This window comes from Montipora capricornis, chromosome 2, assembly GCF_036669925.1.
Source record: "Montipora capricornis isolate CH-2021 chromosome 2, ASM3666992v2, whole genome shotgun sequence".
Classification (NCBI taxonomy): domain Eukaryota; kingdom Metazoa; phylum Cnidaria; class Anthozoa; order Scleractinia; family Acroporidae; genus Montipora; species Montipora capricornis.
Window position 1 is genome coordinate 37,247,410 of NC_090884.1, and position 22,500 is coordinate 37,269,909.

Consider the following 22,500-nt stretch of genomic DNA (forward strand, 5'->3'; position numbering starts at 1 on the left):
TGCAAAGTTGGTGCTCCTAAAGGAGCCATTTTTATTGCATAAAAAGAGGCACAAAGGATTATATGGCAATTTGAAAAGGATGTTGATATCCTTTTCAAATCACCCTATAATCCTCTGCTAATTGAACAGAAAACAAGTGAAGTTTTTGATGGAACAGTGGATATCAAAATGGTAATTTCTCATGTTGAATATTCTCTTCACTAATGAACGTACGCAGAGTGATAATTTTGCATCTTATTTTGGACTGGGTAATGATAAGGAGTCTTTTGTTTCCAAGGATGATGAAACGTTTTTGGTTTGTAGACTGTTGTTGAAGACTACTGATAAGCTAATTTGATACTGTTTTGAGTTCGTTATTTTTGTGTAGTAGAATTGGTTTTTCAGTAGCCAGTCAGTAATTCACTATTTTTGTACGGTTGAATTGGTCTGTTGGTAGCCTGTTGGCCAACATTTCACTGACAATCAGCCATTAACAGTTGGTTGGTGGAGCACTTCTTCAAAATTAACTAAGATAAATAAATCATTTATTAGTTAGCTTTGATGTTCTTTTGAGTGACCAGTTACCAGATTTTTGTCGTCTTTGCACAATAACAATTATTGAAATGTAAAGCATCTTGCTGATCATCGTCACTGAATACAGCAATGACCCAGTTCAAAAGGGTTAAACAGAAAGCATGCCATAGCACCCCTGGCTGCCAGTCTACACGGTCCATGTATGACCTTGGAGCGCAGCTTACAGCCAGCTGGAATCAGCTGTATGCTGTTTTCTTTTGAGGGAGGAAAAAACTGGAGAAAAACCCTCAGAGCAGAGTAGAGAACCAACACACCCTAAACCCACTTATCGTGTGGGGTACGAGAATTGAACATGTGTCACATTGTGAGGAGAGTGCACTCACCACAGCCCCGACCATACTTGTAACTTCTTTGTATCACACATAAAATACAGTCCATTTGAATCATGAACCTTTGAAAAATTCTCATGCCTCTAAGATGAAATCAACTCAATTTGTCTACGATTTTTCCCCAAATAAATTCACGTTAACCTGCAGGTGAACTTGAAAATGAAGAACAAAATAATTTACCCCCCAATGTAGGTTACTGAAGCAGCACCTTTACCTTTCACTAAGTCTTGCTTGTTTGTCTTCCAGTGCTTTAGCTTTCATCTGCTGAACTTCAATTGTGTCCGGTCTTCTGCGCCTCATGTACAACTCATGGTTTCCCATACAAAGAGCCAATATTCGTTTGTTCAATCTTAGGCGTGGTGAATAAAATACAAAATCCTGCAAAAAATAAATGACCACACATTATCATGGAATAATATTAACAATTTATCACAGCAAAAAAGGAAAATGAAATCAAATCAAACTCAATCATGTCAACTTACTGGTGCTTTTTTGTCGATTGGTTTGATAATGAATTTTTTTGTCATTAAAAGAAATATTTCTTATCTCACTCCAGGGAAATCCAATCCTTGGGGTAAGCCTGAAAAGAAAAGACAAAAAAGATGACTTACTTTCAACCTCTCTCTCTTTAGTCAAGGTGCTACTTCATGATGATAATTAACAGAGATAGCCATAGCATTCGCACACAACTGGCATCTCGAAACATTCAGCCTTTGCTAACACTCTTCTCACATCACCTTATGGGATGCTGATCTTAAGAAAGTAGGTTCTTTTGGGTTGATGATCCTGCATTGTAATAATTATTAGCAACTTTGGTTATGTTGTTTATGATAGTTGAATAAGCACATACAGTGCTGTTTTAACCCTTTAAGCCCCACAGGAAACTGAGGAAACATGACCCCCTATTCCCGGGACCTACTTTGCACTTCATGGCCTAATTTCAATTTTTCCCTTATATCTCAAAAACTACAAAGCAGACGAAAAAAAAACACTTAAGACAAAAAATGTTCAGCAAGAAATAAACTTTAATTCTAGACAAATATCACACCACATGGTGAACTATAACATGAATTAGAGCAAGCTAAAGATTTCAAAACTGCTGAAAACGCTCCTGTTTACACTCAAATTTAGAATGTCTTGGAAATAAGAAAGCCAAAAAGACTCATTTCTGAATGAAATGCACAACAGAACTTGCAATTTTTAAGAACTATCCTATATACATTACAATAAATTTCAAATGTGATAAGTCCAGAATTTTTGAGCGATTTTTCGAAGTAAACTTTGAATTTGAATTTCGCGCTCTTGTGACGCATTAGCTCAGGTCATCGATGTGATTCGGGAAACATGCCAAACAAACACGCTTGTTACACTGCTGGCAGCCCATTCTGCAAAAAGTTTTTCTGATTTCGCTTCAGGCAGCGTTTGCATCGCCCTTTTCCAAAGGGAACAGGCCAGTGGCTTCCTTCTACTTGATCAGAAGCTACAGTTCTTGCTCGGTTACTGAAATCGCCGATCAGATCGTTGGCAAGTTCAACTCTGAAGTCAAGTTGAGTTCTTGATGGGGGTGGTTCACGGCCTTTTTCTCCAAAATAAACGCATTTACCACACTGACATCGACACAGAACCAGAAAAGATAACGCCACCATTTTCTTGACTTTTTTCCGACGGCATAATACCCGCGCATCTGGTCATGTAGGTCGACACCTCCCATGTTCTGTGTTGTAGCTCTTTACAACAGGGCACTTCGTACTGGAATAACAGTCCCATCGCGTTGTTTGCGGTTCACTGTTTCATTTCCAACTGGATTGCTTTGGGAGCTCAAAAAAAAATGAACAAGTCTTTTGTCTTTCCACACAGTTGCCACGAGGTTGTTTTTTACGCCGAAAAATCGACTCTCCTTGCCTCAAGCGTTTCACTTGCGCATTGTTCGCTGCAAGTTCTTTCGGAAAAGTCTTTCCTGTTTGCTCGCGTCGTTCCACACAGATAAATGTTGTCCTGCAGCAGATCTTCTGCAAGTTTAACGCTTGTGAAAAAATTGTCACAATAAACATGATGATTTTTCCCTGTAATGTTTCGAGTTAAGTTATAAACAACACGATACCCCAAGTTGTGTTCAGTAACGCCATCTTGTCTCTTCCCTGTGTAAACTTCGAAATTGTAAACATAGCCGCTAGACGCCTCGGCTATTTCCCACACTTTAATCCCTCGCTTGACTGGCTTCATTGGCATGTATTGCTTCATTCCAAGACGTCCTTTGAACTTTACCATCGCTTCATCGACAGACAAATTTTTATCAGGTCTTAGTTCCATTTTACAACATTCAACAACGCGATCTAGAACGGGCCGAACTTTGAAAAGCTTGTCGCGTGCAGGATTTTCACGAGGGACTTGATTCGCGTTGTTATTGACATGCAGATGTTGCGATAATTTGTCGAATCGATTTCTTGACATGACTTTTTTGGACTGCCGTAACTCTAATAAGAGGATCGCTGCTCCAATAAAGGCGAGTGGCAGGCAACTGCTTTATTCCAAACAGCACGTGCAGTCCAAGGAACGCTTTCACTTCGGCGAGAGTTGTGTCAAAACCATTCTGGGTCTGGTTTCACAGCAATACATTCCCGTGCGTAACGATTCGTTTCAAGGACGATTTGCTCAATAAGTTCTTCTGGGAACATCAAATAAAAAAAATCAATCGCTGTTCCATCCTCTGCAACGCCAGAAGTAGGGCCAGTAGCGGCAGTAAATGGTGCAACGTCTACGGGATGTTCGTCCTCATTCCATGTCTCTTCTTCGTCAGAGTCTGTTAGGTCTGAGAGATCGTCGGTTGCAACAGAAGACACAGAAATGTCTGACTCTAAGTCGCTTTGATGTCTAGCTTCAAATCTAGCTTGCCTCCATTCTGCAATAGCTTCTCGATCTTCCTCTTCGAATCCTAAAAACACACCGTCGTCACTTTCGTCTTCGCTCATCGCCGCCATAGTTTTCGATTGAAATTTTGAGACTGATGCTAAGTGAAAACCTATGACATAATTCACATCAAATGAAAGCTTAAACCCTTTTCTATTGGTTCAAAAACAATAGAGCTCATAGCAACGCTAAAACATCACTTTTCATTGGTTACAATGTACGTGGGTCTCAGAGTGCCATATGGCACTATCGGGAATAAGATGCAGTCACGCAAGAGTGCCATATGGCACTATCGGGTCTGTGGAATTTTTATTTTGCGGATTAAAATGCAAAATAAAAGTGCTACACCATATTCAAGTTTTTGTTGGCGACCGAACATTACATATCAATTACCGGCAAAAAACGCCCGTTGAATCTTGTGAGAATATTTCCAAATGGGCATGGCAGGCAGGATGATGAGAGCTGTCAATCTGTCACTGGGGTTCCAAAATGCAATATGAAAGCATTGCAGTCTCTCTTTTCATTCTAACAAATGCCCGTGGTATTTGCAACCTGCAGTTTTGGCCATTTTGAAGTGTTTATTCAATTCAACGATTTAGAGCAAAAGAGAGACTGCTTGCAGTCTACAGAAGCAATAATATTAATTTGCAGAATTTTTGTTTGGTACCGGTGTAACTTCAAACTCCACTAGGAATTCTCTTAACTCGTATTTTCCATCCTATCCCCAGAAATTTACAGCTCCCCACTGAAGCAGGAAGGGGAAATTTGCGGGGCAGTTGTGAATTTTTGAGAACACTTTTCAAACTTAAATTTAGTGAAAGTCAATGTATTAATTTCTATCAGCACTCCTTTGAATCAATTGTGAAAGTTGCATGACCATTTACAACAGCCATCACTGGCAGGAGCAAAGATGTGCCTGTTCAACAAAGACATTAGAAAAACCTCATTTTACAAGCAACGTGAAATAAAATGAGTCTGCAGCAAAAAAACACATCAACAACATTCAGTTAGCGAAAATACATTATGTGTCCCGTATTACAGTTCACAAACACTTTTAGAATGACGTTCTTGTCTTCTGATATGATACTTTTCGATTCGGTGTCATTTTGTGAAAAGAAATTTATCATTTCTGCTGTTGCACAACTTGCCTGGGTTTGCCCAAAAATTTGAACTTTCATCACCTCGCTTAAGGACGTTCGCGCCAATTGTTTCTGCGCATCCTTACTACGCACGCAAATGCACTCGCCACGTCATACACGAGCGCGCGCTAAGAAATAAAATGAGAAATGACAGGGCAAAAGGCCATGCTATAGCTTTGCCTGGATTTAACGGTCTTGGACGGTCGGTGACCCCTATTTTTCTTTCCAGAAACGGATTTATTTACAATTATCTCCACGTTGTCCAAAAATGAACAAAAAATCAATGTGGGAAGTTTAAAAAATTTCAAGATTTCTGCTCACGGGACATCAAAGGCACGTGAAACTGTGTGGTCGCTAAATGCGAACTTGATCTTTAAGGAACCTCACCAGTTGACTAAATTCACTTAATAAGTCCACTTAAAGAATATTTGGCAAAGAGGATTTCACTTCAAAGATTTAATTGCTATATATTTGGGTTTACAGACACTGGCCTCATTCGCTAAGGAAGGTCGATTTTGTCACATTTTGGGTGTTTTTCCGGGGCATGTTTTCTCATCTTACAGTGGTAAAAAATTTTCGCGCGAACGTCCTTAAAAGAAAAATGAAGCTATGGGGCACATTTGTGGCGTAATTTAGCTGCAATTTTACATGCACGACGCCATTCCCTCGATCATTTGCAATTTTCAGCAGTTTCTTTACACACAAGTATTCCAGGCCAATATTTGTTTTCTTAAAACAGCTGGCAAAACAAAACAGTGAAACGACTTTGCTATTAAAATTTGCAAATTGCGACTAAATTTTTGTACATGGTTGCAAATTTGCGACTGGATTTCAAACCCTGCTTTTTTTGTTACACAGGTACAGTTGAACATGGGCTAATGGATCAACGTTAACTTAAGGTTCAGGGCTCGAAATTGCGACCAATACAGTCGCATTTGCGACTAAATTTTTTCCTTGCGACCAAAATATCTGGAGAAGTCGCAAATTTGCGACTTGTTGTCACCTTCGCTCTTTCGAAACAAAAGGGTTAGCAGTTGCCACTTTACTGCTACTTTTGCTAAAATAAATAAATAAATGACAAAACTATTTTGTTTCTCGCTGTGAATTTTCTCTGAAGATAGATAGCGTAATTGTAGAGCAATTTAGCAGCGATGTTACGTCCATTCCTTCGATCATTCACAATTTTCAGCGGTTTCTTTACACACAAGTATTGCGGGCTCATATTTCTTTGCTAAACCGCTGACAACACAATGCAGCGCGGCAATTTTTTATGACTAAAATTTGCAAAATTGCGACTAAATTTTCGTATCTTGTCGCAAAATGCAGCTCGATTTTTTCGTTAATTTCGAGCCCTGCGGTTGTTCTGTTTTATTACACATTATGTGATTTGTTAACACTAAAAGCATGACCAGTTGAACTATTAAAATGTTTGCCACAATATATTCTGTAAAGCTGATCACACAGTCATAATAATTGGCACACTGGAACATTCATCCAAGCAGAACTTATAAAGCAAAGTCAAAGGATACATGGACAGCACTACTTGTCATTTTTTTCATAGATGTTTAACCCCAGTGCATCTACACACCAAGGTAAAGAGCAGTGCCTTTTCTTGTTCTTAATTTCAAAATACTGCACTCCATACATTTCTAAATCTTGAGCAACTTTCAGATACTCCTCTATTGCCTCCTCTCTACCAAAAAAAAAAATATGAAAAGCAAATCAGAAGTTTTTGACTGGCTTGTTGATAATTGGGAGGCACGGTGGCCTCATGGTTCGTGTGCTCAACTCCGGATTGAGTGGTCCAGGTTCGGGTCCTGGCCGGGGACATAGTGTTGTGTTCTTGGGCGAGACACTTTACTCTCATGGTGCCTCTCTCCACCCAGGTGTATAAAAATGGTACCGGTGAATCCAATGCTGGGGGTAACCCTGTGATGGACTGGCATCCCATCCAGGGGGAGAGTAGAAATACTCCTAGTCGCTCCATGCTACAGAAACCAGAGATAAGCGCCGCCCTGATGGGCCTTCTAGGTTTGTAGCAGACTTTACCTACCTACCTACCTTGTTGATAATTTGAAAGACTTTGAAAGATTTAGTAAAAAATCAGTCCATACTATACCTGGACAGACTGCCATGTTTACCCCAATATTCTTCAATCCTAGAACACATCGCTTCATCCATGAGCCTAGAAAAGGGAATAAGTACTTTTGTTGAAAAATTTTTGAAAGGCAATGAACTTACATCAAAGATAAACATTTCACTTACCTGTCAGGAACCACACGCACTGTTTTCCAATCAACATTTGAATTTTCACCTTTTCTCCCTTTTTAACTTGTAACTGAAACCAACAACAAGAGCTTTCACAAAATAAGAATTTGGAATAATTAACAGAGGTGACCCATTAAAAAATAGGCATGCATTGCGTACATATGGGTAGTGCAGTGGGCTGGTACTGTTTATTGTGTTATTCATGTTTGTTGTCATTTTTGCATTTCTATTACGAACAGTCTTATGTTTTCACTTGAGTAGGCCCCTATTGGATAGGGTTGGTACCTGGAAGGGAGACCATTGGGAAATCTTTGCAAACAAAGATATCTCATCTTTTTTTTGTTCACTTTATTTCTTCTATGTATTTGGTTGTTAAAGGCTTTTCTGTAACTTGTTTTTGCATTTTTGATGAATGGCGATGGAGTCCCCAAACAGTGCCGTTACTAAGCAGGTGTTGACTCACGAAGCCTGGGAGGCATGATTACCCCTTTTATCACATCAGGGCAAGATTACTAAATGTTGACTGGCTGAGACAGGGGGAATTTTTCCTTAATCACGAGGGCACTTTTGGTAACCAAGAGGGCATGATTACTTGATCCCAACTGGTTAACAGTTGCTTATCCAGAGCAAGGGAAGTTACACGAGAATCTTCCAGATTTAACTACTATTTTGTCCACATTTAAAAATAAATTTCAAGGGCTATTTCTGTTCACAGCAACGATTTATTGAATTGAACTTTAACGGAATGGGAGATTGTTGATTATCCTTTGTCGCAGCACTGTACGAGCTTTCCTCCATAATGTTGCCCTTTACGTGATAAACATGTAATCGCAATGTGCCCTTGTGCAATTAAGGATTAAGTTCAGTTGTATTTTTAAAGCTTTTCAAATTGCCCCAGCTGCTTCATGACTCAGGCAATTTTTAGAAAACTTTGAAAATACGCTTGAAATTAATCCTTAATTGCCCTTGGGCCCATGCAATTACATATACTTTTTTTTTTCACCATTTATTTTGTTGTCAATGTTACTGTCATTTTCCTGCAAGCCCTTACATAACCGATTTAAATATAAATTGATGCAATAGTATCTACCAAAGTTAAGCCTGTTTGGTGGAATTAATACTTGGATGACAGACCACAGCAAAAAATCCCAGTGACAAAGACATCAAATCTCTTTTTTTTTTTTATAACTATGTTTTCTTTTCGCTTGATTTCTTTTTTGTATTTGGTTAATCACGGCCTTTTTTCGAATCTTCTTTTATTTCTGTTTTGGAAAAAAAATAGTGATGGAATCCCCAAAGTATGCAGTAACGCTAAGCAGGTGTTGACTCATAGAGCCCACAAGCCCCTGAGCACTTACTCTTTCCGAACCAGTTCCAGAAGCTTTCGAATTCCCTGCTTCTGATTGGCCACAAAAAAAAATCAGCATAGAACAGAAGAAGCCAGGTTACTCTGATCTTTTCTTACACAAAGTATTTTTCCTTATCGATCGGCTTAGTTGCGCAGCACATTCAACGGGGGAAAGTTTCTTGAGGAAAGTTTCAGAACAAAACGTTTAAATGAAGCCGGAAAAAAATTAAAAGCTTTTAATTAGCACGACTGCAAGCAACAAACACTATTCGATAAATGTTTATGGAGGATCTTTTGAAGGTATCGTAAATTTTTACTGCTGATACACAATGCACAACTTTCACTTTCTGCACCTTTACTCACTAACTTGTCTAGTACAAAACACCATACTTATAGTTCTATATAATGCTTGCGTTATATAAATACTGAGGAGCAGCAATATTTTTAAGGCATTGTGTACTACACAAAAAGTTCTTCTTTCAAAATATTAAAAATATCTCTTCAGGTTAGTCCATTTGAAGGCCTTCAGGTCTTCGAGTGAAGTTGAGCATAATTAGAATTTTCTTGGTTGACAAGCTTTCTGCATTCCTTTTCCAACTTCAGACAGGTTTGACCCACCAATGATTTCTGTAATTTTTTGGCCTTAATTGTCATGCAGTATGATGGTGATAATGGCTTGGAAAGAGAGATGCCAAGGCTTTGAATACCATGTGGAAGTTCCCTTACAGTTGTTTTTGATTTGTAATGCACTATCACTTCCAAGAAGCATAAAAATAAGCAATGAAGTGCTATATTACAAGGATAATATGCCAATGTTATAAAATGAGCTACTATTATAGGATGCTATTGCTACATGTTACTTTGAGGGCCCTGAAACAGCCCCCAATAAGTGCTCCTTTCTCAAGCATGTGCATGTCAATTTTAAGCCTCTGGCTGTACACAAGTGTTGATATACTGAAGTTCTTGTCATTTAAGTGTTCTCCAATCGAGTCACAAATTTTCTTTCAATCTGAAGATAGCGTAATTTTCAGCGGTTTCTTTACACACAAGTATTGTGGGCTCATATTTTGTTTTGCTGAACGGCTGAGAACACAATGGAGAGTCACGATTTTGCAACTGGATTTTTTCCTGTTAATTTCAAGCCATGCATGTCCCAATCCAGGTGTAGGGATGGTGCAATGGTGACAGCACACGCCTCCCACCAATGTGGCCCGGGTTCGACTCCCAGACTTGGAGTCATATGTGGGTTGAGTTTGTTGGTTCTCTACTCTGCACCGAGATGTTTTCTCCGGGTACTCCGTTTTCCCCTCTCCTCAAAAAAACCAAAATTTGATTTGATTTGCGTTAACTTGTTAATTTCAATTTACAGTGTCCCCGATTAGTGCTCTACGGGGCTAGAAGATTAGACACTTAAATAAAGTTCCTATGCCCCATTAACTTACCCCATAGGACCCCAGCAACACTGATGTTTCAGGTGGACAATACACTTCTTCACTGCAAATTGAATCCTTCACTTGCAAGAAGAATAGTCGCTACATAAGAAATAAAAGGGTCACTTAGTATCCATTCTACATGTAGAACTGATAAAATAACTCATAACAAAACACAGTGTCACTTTCAGTACCTTGGTAATATCCTGTATAAGTTCTTCAGCAACATCTTCGGGGAAAAAACTTAGCTCGGAACTTGTGTTTGCGCTTGCGTTGCTTGTGAAAACCACGCTTCGTTCTTAATCTCCTTACTTGGTCTCATCAAAGACGTGTTTGCTAGAGTCCCCAACACGCAAGGTTTGGTTTTGCGGCACACCACTGGAAACTCTGCAGTATAATATACATAAAGAGCACAACATGGAGCAGCAATTTTCTTACCATCAATACTTCTTCCTTTGCTTCCTCCATAACACCCGCAGCAGTTTGTCCATTCGCTTTCCATCAGTGGATGAGACTAATTCCTTAAATCGTTCCTCAAATGTGTACACGGCCGAATCAAGAAACTGCAAAAGTAAAATGATGCTGAAGAGTGTAGTTATGAGTAAACGTAGATTCGTTTATAAAAGGATGACGATAAACTCAAACCAATACACACATGCATGAATTCAAAGAGACGCAGCTTTCCAATTAACCAGTTTTTACTTTCTAATACACTAGAAACAGAGAGGCGAACAATCGAACATCGATCTCGAAAAAAATAAGTCAGTAACATACCGGTAACCTTACGGATAGGGGCTCAGTACTACGAAACGAAGAAAGGAATGACTGTATTGCACGCTTCCGTCTCACGTTTTATGCAAAATATAATTTACATGAGCTATCAGAAATATTTTTTTTTCAACGATCAAAACATTGCTACTACCTGTGTCTTTCAAAAACCAGTACAGCGGCTCTTGTTCGTTTTAACTAACCTCTGACAGCGCACAAACTGTCCTTAATTTTAACACTATACTCGAAACAAACAGGGGATAAGGTGCTGGCACAGAGGTGAGCGCATTGCTTCCCACCAATGTTATCCGAGTTTCGATTCCCGCAGGGATATAGACTGCAAGCATTCTCTTTTTTTGCTCTAGAATCGTTGAAACGAACGCGTACGTGAACTTTGAATGACTGAACCTGCGGGTCGCAAATACAGCGGAAGTTCGCTCTAACCAACGCCCGCGATATTTGCGACCCACAGTTTCAGCCATTTTGAATTGTTCGTTTCAAACGATTTTACACCAAGAGAGAGGATGCTTGCAGTCTAATTCCTGGACTCAATGTCATATCAAGGTTGAGTCTGTTCGTTCTCTACTCTGCTCCAAGATGTTTTTCGCTGAGTACTTAGGTGTTCCCACCTCGTCAAAACCTGACCGTTGATTCAATCTGCTTTCATTTAATTCGTAGATCACTTGCACTAAGCTGGATTAAGTCTGAGATTTCAATAAAATGATAATGATGATGGAAGTTCACTCTTTGATTGCACTCACGTGATAAGACGCCCATGTTGGTGCCAAAACAATAGAAAAATGTAGCTCACGATTTGCATGATAAAATAGTCAAATTTTCAAACGACTTTTTCGCTTTTGTTCTTTTCACCAATATGGCAACTGTGACGTCAGGTGCCATAAAAGAATACGACAACTTGAGACGGCAACGAAGTTGAATTACGAGTTGCACTGTGTGCAATAAATTCCGTTTCAAAATTAATCTTTGGTTCGTGCATTTTTCAACAACAACAATAACAACAACAAACAGTCTTCTTTTTCGCACCCTTACCTGAGCCAATCTGTCTCTGGCAACGTCCACGACAACATATTCATTCAACTTATTGATGCGTTGGTCGTACTTGCGCAAATCACTGGCATGCGCTGTACAATTGACGGCGTCGTACAGCCCTGAACGAGGGAGGCAGTCCAGTTTTTTGAAGAACTGAAAAGAAAAAAAGCAAAGGAAACCACAAAAGCTAAAGAATTGACCAAAAGACTTGTTGTCCTTTAGCAGCATATTTAGACAAATGAATGAGTGGGGCCTTGAGCTGCTTTTGAAGATTTTAATCCAAGCTTTCACCGATCAACGGCATCATCACGAGGTAAGAAAATATTACAGCACAGCGAATTAAATAGGTGACAATGTCACCTTTATCACTGCTTTTCTCTTATGCTGTAGATCGGCGATAGCTTGGATTAAAGTTTTCAAAAGCAGCTCAAGGAAAAAGGAAAAAGGAAAGGAACTTTATTTAAGTGTCTAGTCGATTAAGCGCTGGAGCACTAATTGGGGACACGGTAAAGTGAAATTAACAATCAACGCAAATCAAGTCAAATGTTGGTTTTTGAGGAGAGGGGAAACCGGAGTACCCGGAGAAAACCTCTCGGTGCAGAGTAGGACAGCCAACAAACTCAACCCACATATGACGCCGAGTCGAGGAATCGAAGCCGGCCACATTGGTGGGAGGCGAGTGCTCTCACCACTGCGCCATCCCTGCACCCCAAGGCCTGATTTAATTGTTCAAAGGTCTCTTCACAAATTAACGGTTGGAGCAAACTTCTCAATAATAAATAAAACTCACCGACTTTAAAGATGATTCGATTTCATTCGTATTCTTGGCCTCCTCAATAATTTTGTCAACATTCCTGACGAAGATGTTCCTTAACTCTGTCAAGCCTTGCTCCATCTATGACACGTTTATAAAAAAATGGATTTTGGGTTATCGTGACCACGTTAAAATTTCCACAAAAGATAGCATGCATACAGTATATTGTTATTAGACATATGTAACTAGCGCTTCATACTTCATACTAAGGCGCTAAACTAATATGAAACTTAATATGCTGAATTATCGATGCGAGAAATTATGGTTATGACATCATCATACGACCGTCCGACCGTCCGTCCGTCCTTCCGTAGCTTCAACTTTTCATGTAAGTCAATACGCGAAATGTCGCATTGCCGGAACCCGCGATTTTGGCGGGAAGTTGTATAGCCAGGGTACTGCATTTGAGACTGAGTTTTACCGAAACAAGCAAAATTCTTAAGACAACCAAAAAAGAAGCTAAGTATTGATTTTTTCATACAGTACGTTGTACAACGAGGAAAGACTGAGAGAAAGAGAGAGACAAAAAAAAAACAAACAAACAAACAAACAAACAAACAAAGCAAGCAGGCAACGAGTAAACGATGGTCAATACGAAGGAGAGCGACTGAGAGCACACGAAAACGAGCGAAATATCAGTGACAGACAACGAGAACGGGAGGAAGAGAAAGGGGGAGAGGGGAGAGGGAAAGAAGCCGAATAAAGAGACGAAATGATAGTGACGAGCAGCGGAAGAAAGAACAAGCGCGAGCACGAGAAAACCGGCTCAATAATGATGACGAAAAACTAATTTATAGTCATGCGCACTGAGGCTGGACCGGTCGTATGGAAAGCAGCCTAGTCATAAAAATATCTGACACAAACCATAGTTAGTATGCACAAACAAGCAACAATTGAAGAGCTCTGCATTTAGGCTTGCCTAAATAATGAACAACTCAACAACAGCAACAATAGCGAAATTACGGCCATGACAGAGGAAGACATCAACGACAAGCTATCGTTTTACCTTTGGCTTAAGAAGACCAACTATCTCTTTCATCATGTCTTTCATGTCACTCATAACTTTCTCCAATGTGCTTTTCAACAGTTCTAATGGAAAAATAAGACGTACAGTACTTCATACTGATTGACGCGTAGCTTCTAGAATGATGGTGATAACGAAAATATTATACACTTTATAATGTATTGTCTAGGTACAGTATATAACAATAAAAGATGTTTGAACCGACACCTGAATTTTTTAGGCTTTCATTTCGCTGCTGCTAAAGTAACGCTCATAAATGCGATGGCATCGCAGTTCAAATATATTTGTTATATTCCTAGACTTTGCTTTGACGAGGGTCACATCAGTCGGAACCTCCGAGAACTTTTGTTTACCGTAAATTTACCTGATAAGTCCCACATGACTTTTCTTTGCGCGGCTATAAGTTCGTCTTTCTTGTCTTTGATAGTTGGCTCTAGAACACCTTTCATCTGCTGCGAAGATTCTTGCATTCCTTTCCATGAAGGAATGACCATGGCCATTACCAGAGAGTCGAGGGTCTTTACAACCTAAACACAAACACGCAAAGGAACAAAACAACCCAGATACATGTAAACTAAGGTCATTGTAGACTCTAGGAATAGGAATATTACAACGTGTACTCTGCTAGCTGTTCACATTATTATGAAGTGTCAAAACTAATGTTACGATCACATTGGATTAATTTACATGACCTTGTACATATACATGTACTTCGACGGTGAAGGAGAACTCGTCTCCTCTTTGTCAGGTGTTCAAATTTCCCATCCCCTTTCCAGTCAAATGCTTGTCATGTAGGTAGTCATTTTCTCACTACAGTACCCTTCGCAAGGAAAAATTCTGCGTACATACCATTTATTTTCTTCCCATTAGAATCAAGGAGAAAAAACAAAAACATTTGTGATCTGTTTAGGTTCATTTCCCTGAGCATCCTGGCATCCTGTAGCGTGGCTTGCATTACAGTGTATCACTGCCGGGCCTAGTTTTAGCTTGTTTGTACTCTAGAGACTGTCACCCATTACAATGAAATTGTAGTGACTTCTCTTATAGGGCAATCCTTTATTGAGTGTCTTAAGTAAACGGCCATTGCCATTGCTTAGGGATTTGGCATTAATGAGAGTCATATGATTTTAAATAAACCTGCTCTTTAATCTTCTGCTTCATTGTCCAGCCGCCTTTTATCTCAGCATACACAGAGGTCATCACTTGGTAATTGATTCTGTCTACAAGGATGTCACTCAACACCTGAAATAGCAAGTCAAAAGTTTTTATCACTTAGTAACTGCAAATTGAAACTGCAAGCACACCTTGCCACCCTTGGTGGCTTAGTGGCTATCTATCGGGCCTCCCACCACTGCGAGCTGGGGTTCAACTCTGGCCCTGGCCTGCATGTGGGCTGAGTTTCAGTCGATCTCAACCTGACTCAAGGGTTTTTCTCCGGGTACTCATTTCGGTTTTCTTCCTTCATCAAAATCACCTCACAGCTAATTAACACCTAGCTGTGGTGCTATTCTCTGACATCAAACTGTATAGCAGCAGCCAGGGGCACCTTTGTATGCTTTCAGCCCGATTTTGTGAACTGCGCCCTTTCGCAATTCAGTCCTCAATACTGCAAGTAAAGGGTGATTAGCACTGCGGATTCTTCCCCTTCTTCTTCTTCTTCTTCTTCTTCTTCGGCAGCGGGGGCCTCATGGTTAGTGCGCTGGACTCCGGATCGAGTGGTCTGGGTTCAGGGCCTGGCCGGGGACATTGTGTTTTGTTCTTGGGCAAGACACTTTACTCTCACGGTGCCTCTCTCCACCCAGGTGTATAAATGGGTACGGGCGTAATGCTGGGGGTAACCCTGCGATGGAGTAGCATCCCATCTAGGGGGGAGTATAAATACTCCTAGTCGCTTCATGCTACGGAAACCGGAGATAAGCGCCGGCCTGATGGGCCTTCTGGCTCGTAAGCAGTGACTTTTTAAAGGGTGATTAGCACTGCCGATTCTTCCCCTTCCCCTTCTTCTACTTCTTATTCTTTTCCTGCTTCTTCTTCTTCTTCTTCTTCTTCTTCTTCTTCTTCTGCTTCTTCTTCTTCTTCATTACTGCTACTCAATGGGAACTCAGTAGGGTCAGGTGGGTTATAGGGTTAGGGTTACTGGTAGATACATCTAATATTATTTTCTCTCATTGGTTTGCATGACATTATGATGTTAGACCAGCAGTAGTGGCAGTCGGTAAACCCCTGGTACACATGTAATCGCAGTAGGGTTTGCCAAGAGCTCCTCCGCCTCCCCATCACATACATACATAATTTTGAGTGGCTGTCAATACAATCATTTATGGATTGATTGATTAATCAATTCAATTTATTAGTAATATTATTATCCTTGATATTGCTTACCAAATCCAATGCAAACATTATGGCACAAGCCAATCACAAGTGCTTACATAGACAGCTGTAAATAATAAATACCAACACCTCCGAGTTGAAACATAAAAACGTTCAGGTAAGTCACTGCGTAAACATTTACTATATAGGGTCACAAGAATGGAGATAATTCACTAAACCAAACAAAGATACATGTAGCAATGGTGTTCTAATTTTGCAACAACAAGCTTTTGGCATATTAAGCAATCTTCTCACTTGTTCTTCGGTGCCTCCAATCCTGTGTCTCCAATACGTCTTCCAGATTGCAGTTTTGAATGCTGCACGACCCACAGGATCTTCACTCCTTAGACCTGGTATTGTGCATGTGCATGCAAGAAGGGAATATTTCATATTAATGATTCAACTAATCAACACAATCTGTTACTTGCTCATTTCTATTTAAGTTTCAATCCTTGTATCAATATTATATTGTATAATAATATTATTCAACAATTATTGGATGAGGTTGAGCATGTTAGCGATAATTATCAAGGCCAAAGTTTGTGTTATCTGCTGAAGCCGAAGGCTGAGGCGGATAACACAAACTGAGGCCTTGATAATTATCGCTAACATGCGAAAACCAAATTCAATAATTGTTTTATTATGCATATTCCTGAGCTGAGCTCCACCATGACAAAACTGATCAAACAGCTGGTTAGTGTGTCAGGTGACGTCACTTCTGCATGCACAAAACTATTGTCTGTAGGTATGACGTCAATTCTACATATATAAAATCTATTGTTTGTAGGTATGACGTAAGAGAAACAGAGCATGCAAGAATTAGCTGCGTGCTTATAGCCAATCAAAATCGAGCTGGTGACACCAATGTATAATAATATGATATAATGGTTAGAAATCAACACTATTATGAATACAATCCCATGTACACAAATGTATCGATCTTATTAATGAATCCCCTAGAGTACAAACTCCTGTATTGCATTATTCAGTGTTCTCACCAGGATTTTCTCTTAGGGAGTCCCCCCCCCCCCCTCTTTCCTGAAAAATAGGGGCCCTGCAGAAGCTTAACCCTTTAACACCCAAACCGGCCTCGTCAATGGGGAACCCTCAGGAGTCAATGGGTTAAGAACTTGCCTACTAATGTTGTTGTGCATACGTTTTGCGCATCTCTAGATACTTGGATTTCCTATGGGTGGTGCTTATTAATTACGGTGATATTTTTGCGCGGTTCAAAACTATGCGGAGAAAGCAGAACTTACCAAGTGCATGTGGTATTCAAAAAGAAAACTGGGGGTAACCATGCATTTTTCAGAGATTATTAAGCTTCAATTTGGAAAAGAACGCCATACATTGCTTCGTATTTTAAAGCTTTTTACAAAATAATATTGTTGGTTATTTTTTTAATTATGTTCGAAAAATGCGTGGTTACCTCCCATTTTCTTTTGAATTTCGATAGCACTTGTTAAGATCTGCTTTTCCCACATGTTCAGTAAACCGCGCAAAAAATGCCTTTAATTGGTAGGCACCATCCTTAAACGGGCAAAGTTATTTGCGCTCCATAACTAGGGTGGAAAAAATAGTTCAAAATTTCTCGGTCCATTTCATCAATGGACGTTCAAATTTGAACTCTTGCAATGGTGACCCTTCGACAATATAATTATATTGTATATGTTATATATTTGATTTGTTTGATATTTTGACTGCTATTCACTCTCACTCAAAAACAAGGTCTTTCTTCACTGAAATAGCTTTTTGATCTTTGCTTGCTACATTGTGCTCTTCATTGTCCTCTTCACAAGCATTTTATGTCTTCTACACTTTCATAAATCCTTGGTACTTTAGGGTGAAAGAAAGAATCTAATTTTCTCTGTGCCAGGATGAATAACATGAGCCTGCCTCACATTCTAAATTACCTATTACCGGTACTCAAATTACCTATATGATCCAATACGGTGGCCAAGGCAACACTCGTGTGACTGACAAAGGCAAAGGTCAACAAAATTGAAGGCTTTGAAAGGGGTATTGAATACTTTGACAATTAAAGTGTTTTCACTCAGTTGAGGAAGCAAAGAACTGGAGTATTCGTTGGAACCATTACAAGACTGCTATACTATACTTCTAAAAGTCTCTTTCGCTCGTAGCATCCTTGTACGCTCAAGTGGGTGCAATGCATGGCTTTTAATGCGCCGTTTCTATTTTTCTTGCGGGAATTGTACAAGGGTGCGGCCTGGTGAGAACACTGATTATTATCAATATCAATATAAACATCATCTACATGCACATCATCATTGTTATTAAGGGTGACAGAGAAAGGCAATCTTGATAAAATTTCAATTGGTTTCATGTACATCAGGGCCGTAGCCAGTATGAGGCAAACCGAGGCACTTGCCTCGGTCATTGTTTCGTGAAATTTAAAATAAAGCGTGATTCCAGTGTTGTCTTTATTATGTAATATGCATCGTAAACACTTAAAATACTTCCGAAGATAATTTAACCATGGACATTGCCTCAGTCATATTTTTTTTCTGGCTACGGCCCTGTAAATTGTACATACTTGTGAAAGGGGAAAATGACAAACTATTACTAAGAATCCAGTCTTAATATGTTCACAACTTCAAATATATGAATTGTCTTTTCAGTGTCTCTAGTATAATCTAGCAAATGATTTGAACCCAGGAGTCATATCAACAATAGTCTTCATGAAGTAAGTTCATATGGGTACAGCCGTAAGGAGAGTTCTGTGAAGGACTGTCATTGGTGATATGCTTGAGATTTCTACTTGTAACTGAACAGAAATCAGCCCCTGAGGATGACTTCTGCTACTTTTATCAAAAGGTCAGTCACCAACAAGTGCCCTCCTCAGGACGTCTGCCACCCAAATGATCTGACTTCCTCAAGTTTTCAAGTACAACATGTCTGACCATCAGCTTTTCTGCAGCAGACTTTGAAGGTTTCAACCCAGTCTGTTTTGTCTTCTTCACTTTCAGCTGTGATTAGGTAAGACCTTCTCCTTGAGTGACCTACTTCAAATGTGTGCTCGGGTAGTTTCTCTGGAGAACTCACTTCCTTCTCGTCCACACCTAGAATGCCATTCAGAGGTAAATCAAATTAATTTAACTATTGAAAACAATACTTAAGACTTGAATGAAGTTATATAGTATTACGATAAATATTGCAGACTTTTAAAAAGAAGTGATGATGATGTATGCCTGCATGCACCCTTCGACTACCTCCTACACCTTACTTGTAGACGTAAGTTCCAAACCCTGCCTTTCAAGACTACTCACACTTACATTTGAGCTGCAATACAATGACATGCAGTTATACTATGTAACTAATTATCCATCTTCTAAAAACCACTCCAGTGTATACATGTACATTTTATTTCTCGTCTGATTTGTTAGAACATTTGCCGAATGGGAAGCTGTTCCTTAACTTGCTTGCACCTGCCAGGTTGAACAGTCATGCATGTTTGGTCATTCTAAAAATAATTCTGTTCTAATTCCCTTTTGCCTATCAAAGCCATATTTCGTGAAAACTCAAACTGCTGTTTGAAACATAATTAGGGGAATTAAACTTATAAGCAATTTTTCAGTAAGGATCAGGGTCTCTTCAAGAAATGGCATAAGACATATTAAGTAAAATAATGGCTATCTTACCCAAAACTTTTGCGAGGTTCTTGACTCTCTCTGCCATTGTTTCATCTATGTTGGCAAAGACTTCATAGCCACAAGGAAAAATTGTACCTTTGGGTTTAAACCCTTTCCCATATGCCTGATAGTTTTGGAAAAATAAAAAGTATCTTACTATAGGATGTAACAAGATAAAGTAATGGTTTTACAATATAATAATAATAATTTTATTATTAAAATGCTTGCATGGTAATTGGAAGGGTTTAAGTTCATTTGGGGAGGGTCTTTAATAATTAATTTTTTTATGCAAGGAAAAAGGTAGAGCCTTACTATAACACACAGAAAAAAATATGAATGTGATGAATTATTGTCTGGGTTGGATGTCAGAAAAAAAATACTGCATGGTCACAGTCATTCTTCCATGGGACAAGCTATAGTACATGTAGGTCATCATCATCATCATCATCATCATTATTATTAATACATGTAGTTCTCCTACACTAGGGCCAAACATATAGCTTACACTGATATAGGAAGATAAGGATAGTATGAACTGACTATTCACACAGAAGCAATACTGTGCATTACAGTAATTTAGTGAAGTTTTTCAGCTGGACAAATCGACACAATAACTGATTATCATTACACATTGTTAAGTTTGACCAACCTCTTCATTTTCAAAGTAATCCACGGAGTAATCAGGATTGACAACAAAATACCGCTTCTTCCAGTTCTTTACCAGTGCCCCTTTCTTTGTGAGGTATCCCATTTTAAGTGGATCTTTGAGAGTGTCTGGCTAAACATTTTACAACAACACATACACTGTATCATTTTTGCAAATACAAAAATGTTAAATGATATTATTCATGGCATGCCTGCACACTGTACATGGTTGCCAGGGCATTAAATTTTATTCCAAGCTCTAGTCATACCGCCCATACTGTAACAGTTAGTATTTGACATTCACCATAAAAACAAACATTTCAAACAATTTAAGTGAATTGACAACGTACTGCAATTTTTTCCAGGTACAGTCAAACCTCAATTATCCGCACTCGTTGGGACTATAGACGAAATAGTCTGGATAATCGAGGGTCCGGATAATCGAGAATATGAATATTAATGAGGAACAAAAACTGATTACATTAATTAAGAAAAAGACATTTAATCATGAAACAAAACATTTGCAAATCATTTGGAAAACAATATGGTCTAAATCTTCAGTGTCCCTTGTGAATACATGTACCTGTACACGTGTCGGGCAAACATCATGATCTTTTCCTTGCTCTTGTGGATATCAGATATCTGCCATTTACTACCACCATATTCAGCTGACAAATTGGTTCCTTTTTCTTCTTTCTCTAACCGCAAAATTATAGCCTGTTTACCTTTTATCGAAAGAACAGATCGCTTACGCTTCAAGAATATGATGATGATGATGTAGTGTAGCTTGTTTGCCGAACGAACCAATAGAGCATGAAATTTCACTTAGCAACAAAGCAACTCTAAGCAAATCAGAAATCATTTGAAAGTTCTGCATTAGTTACGACGTCTGCGAGCCCTGCATTATTTTGCTTTTTGAAGGTGAAACAAACTGATCGCGTTTACTTCACTTTTCAACGCTCAAGTTTTAAAAAGAACATGGCTATGGATCTTGATCATGACTAATAAATATTCATGACAAAATTGGGACCAGAGAAAAAGTCCGGATAATCGAGGTTCAACTGTACACAATTTAAAGCTTCTTTGAATCCTGCACATGAAAAAATTCATCAAATCAGTTTTTTTCTGACAATGGGTAAAGTGTCATTTGCATGTCAGACCATGACGTTCAGAAAAGAACCAGAGCTGTATAACAAAAATAATTATGGGGAATGAATACACATTGCACATGTACAAATGTACTACCTGTACTTGACACAGTCATTTTTAGCAGAGCTGCGCAGAGCACCATGGGTAAGAAAATATGGTAACTCAACTGTGCGAGAAAAAAAATTTTGGTTTTGGTCACTGTACTACCCTACCTAAGTCCACCTCTCCTTGTATGGCAATGTGACCACTACCGCAGGCTCAAGTTTAGAGCTCATCGAGGTCAGCTTTTTTTTAGAAGATCAACCCCTGACCAGGTACTGGGTTTTGATTGGAACGCAGGCTCAAGCCAGGTTAACTTACTGTAAGAATAAATAACCTGGGAGCTCCGCTTTTAGGCTTGGCTAAATTTATATGTTACCTCTGAGATGTCATGGGCTGTTGGTTTACATGTACATGTAAATGCAAAAGAAAAATCTTTTTACCTCCAGAAGGGAATCCAAACTGTAAACATGGCGTCTGACAGGATGCGGCGATGCGGATCCGCATAATTCACTGAAATCCGCATCTTCCGCATAATTCCAATATTTTCCGCATAATTCCGATATTTTCCGAAAAAAACAGAAGAAATATCTGATATTAGTGATAAAGCAGCTCCTTAACATCCTCAAAAACATAAAAGCCGAAGACATTGACTGTTTTGAAACGCTTATTTTCCTGAACATTGAAGAAAATACACCATTTCGTTCGCAAGATGAAATTTCGTAAGAGAGATCGTAAGCAGTTTCCGCGCATTTTTTCGCCAATGAGCCTGGACACTAGTTTTTGTTCCTACGATGCTTTCATTGGACGAGAAACAGTTACACTTCAGCAAATGACTGATAAGAAACTAAGGGCGCGTTCGATTGACCGTATTCCGGAATAGGATTACATGGAATACAAGTTAGAAATCCTTCGTTTTTACGGAGATTCACATTAAAAATGTCGAGCACCTGCTAAAATGCTATTTTAAACATATCTTTATTATCCTTGTTGCTTC

General features: G+C 39.2%; 1 protein-coding gene and 2 pseudogenes across 1 annotated transcript; all 3 read right to left on the reverse strand.

Moving 5' to 3' along the window:
• Positions 1-22,500, reverse strand: part of LOC138037250 (uncharacterized) — a 27,661-nt pseudogene that overhangs the window by 2,249 nt on the left and 2,912 nt on the right.
• LOC138037965 (piggyBac transposable element-derived protein 4-like) lies at positions 2,116-3,311 on the reverse strand (annotated as a pseudogene).
• On the reverse strand, positions 3,482-3,971 carry LOC138037966 (uncharacterized). Its single transcript, XM_068883797.1, has one exon. It carries the CDS (start codon positions 3,878-3,880, stop codon positions 3,482-3,484), a length of 399 nt encoding a protein of 132 aa, XP_068739898.1. The 5' UTR covers positions 3,881-3,971.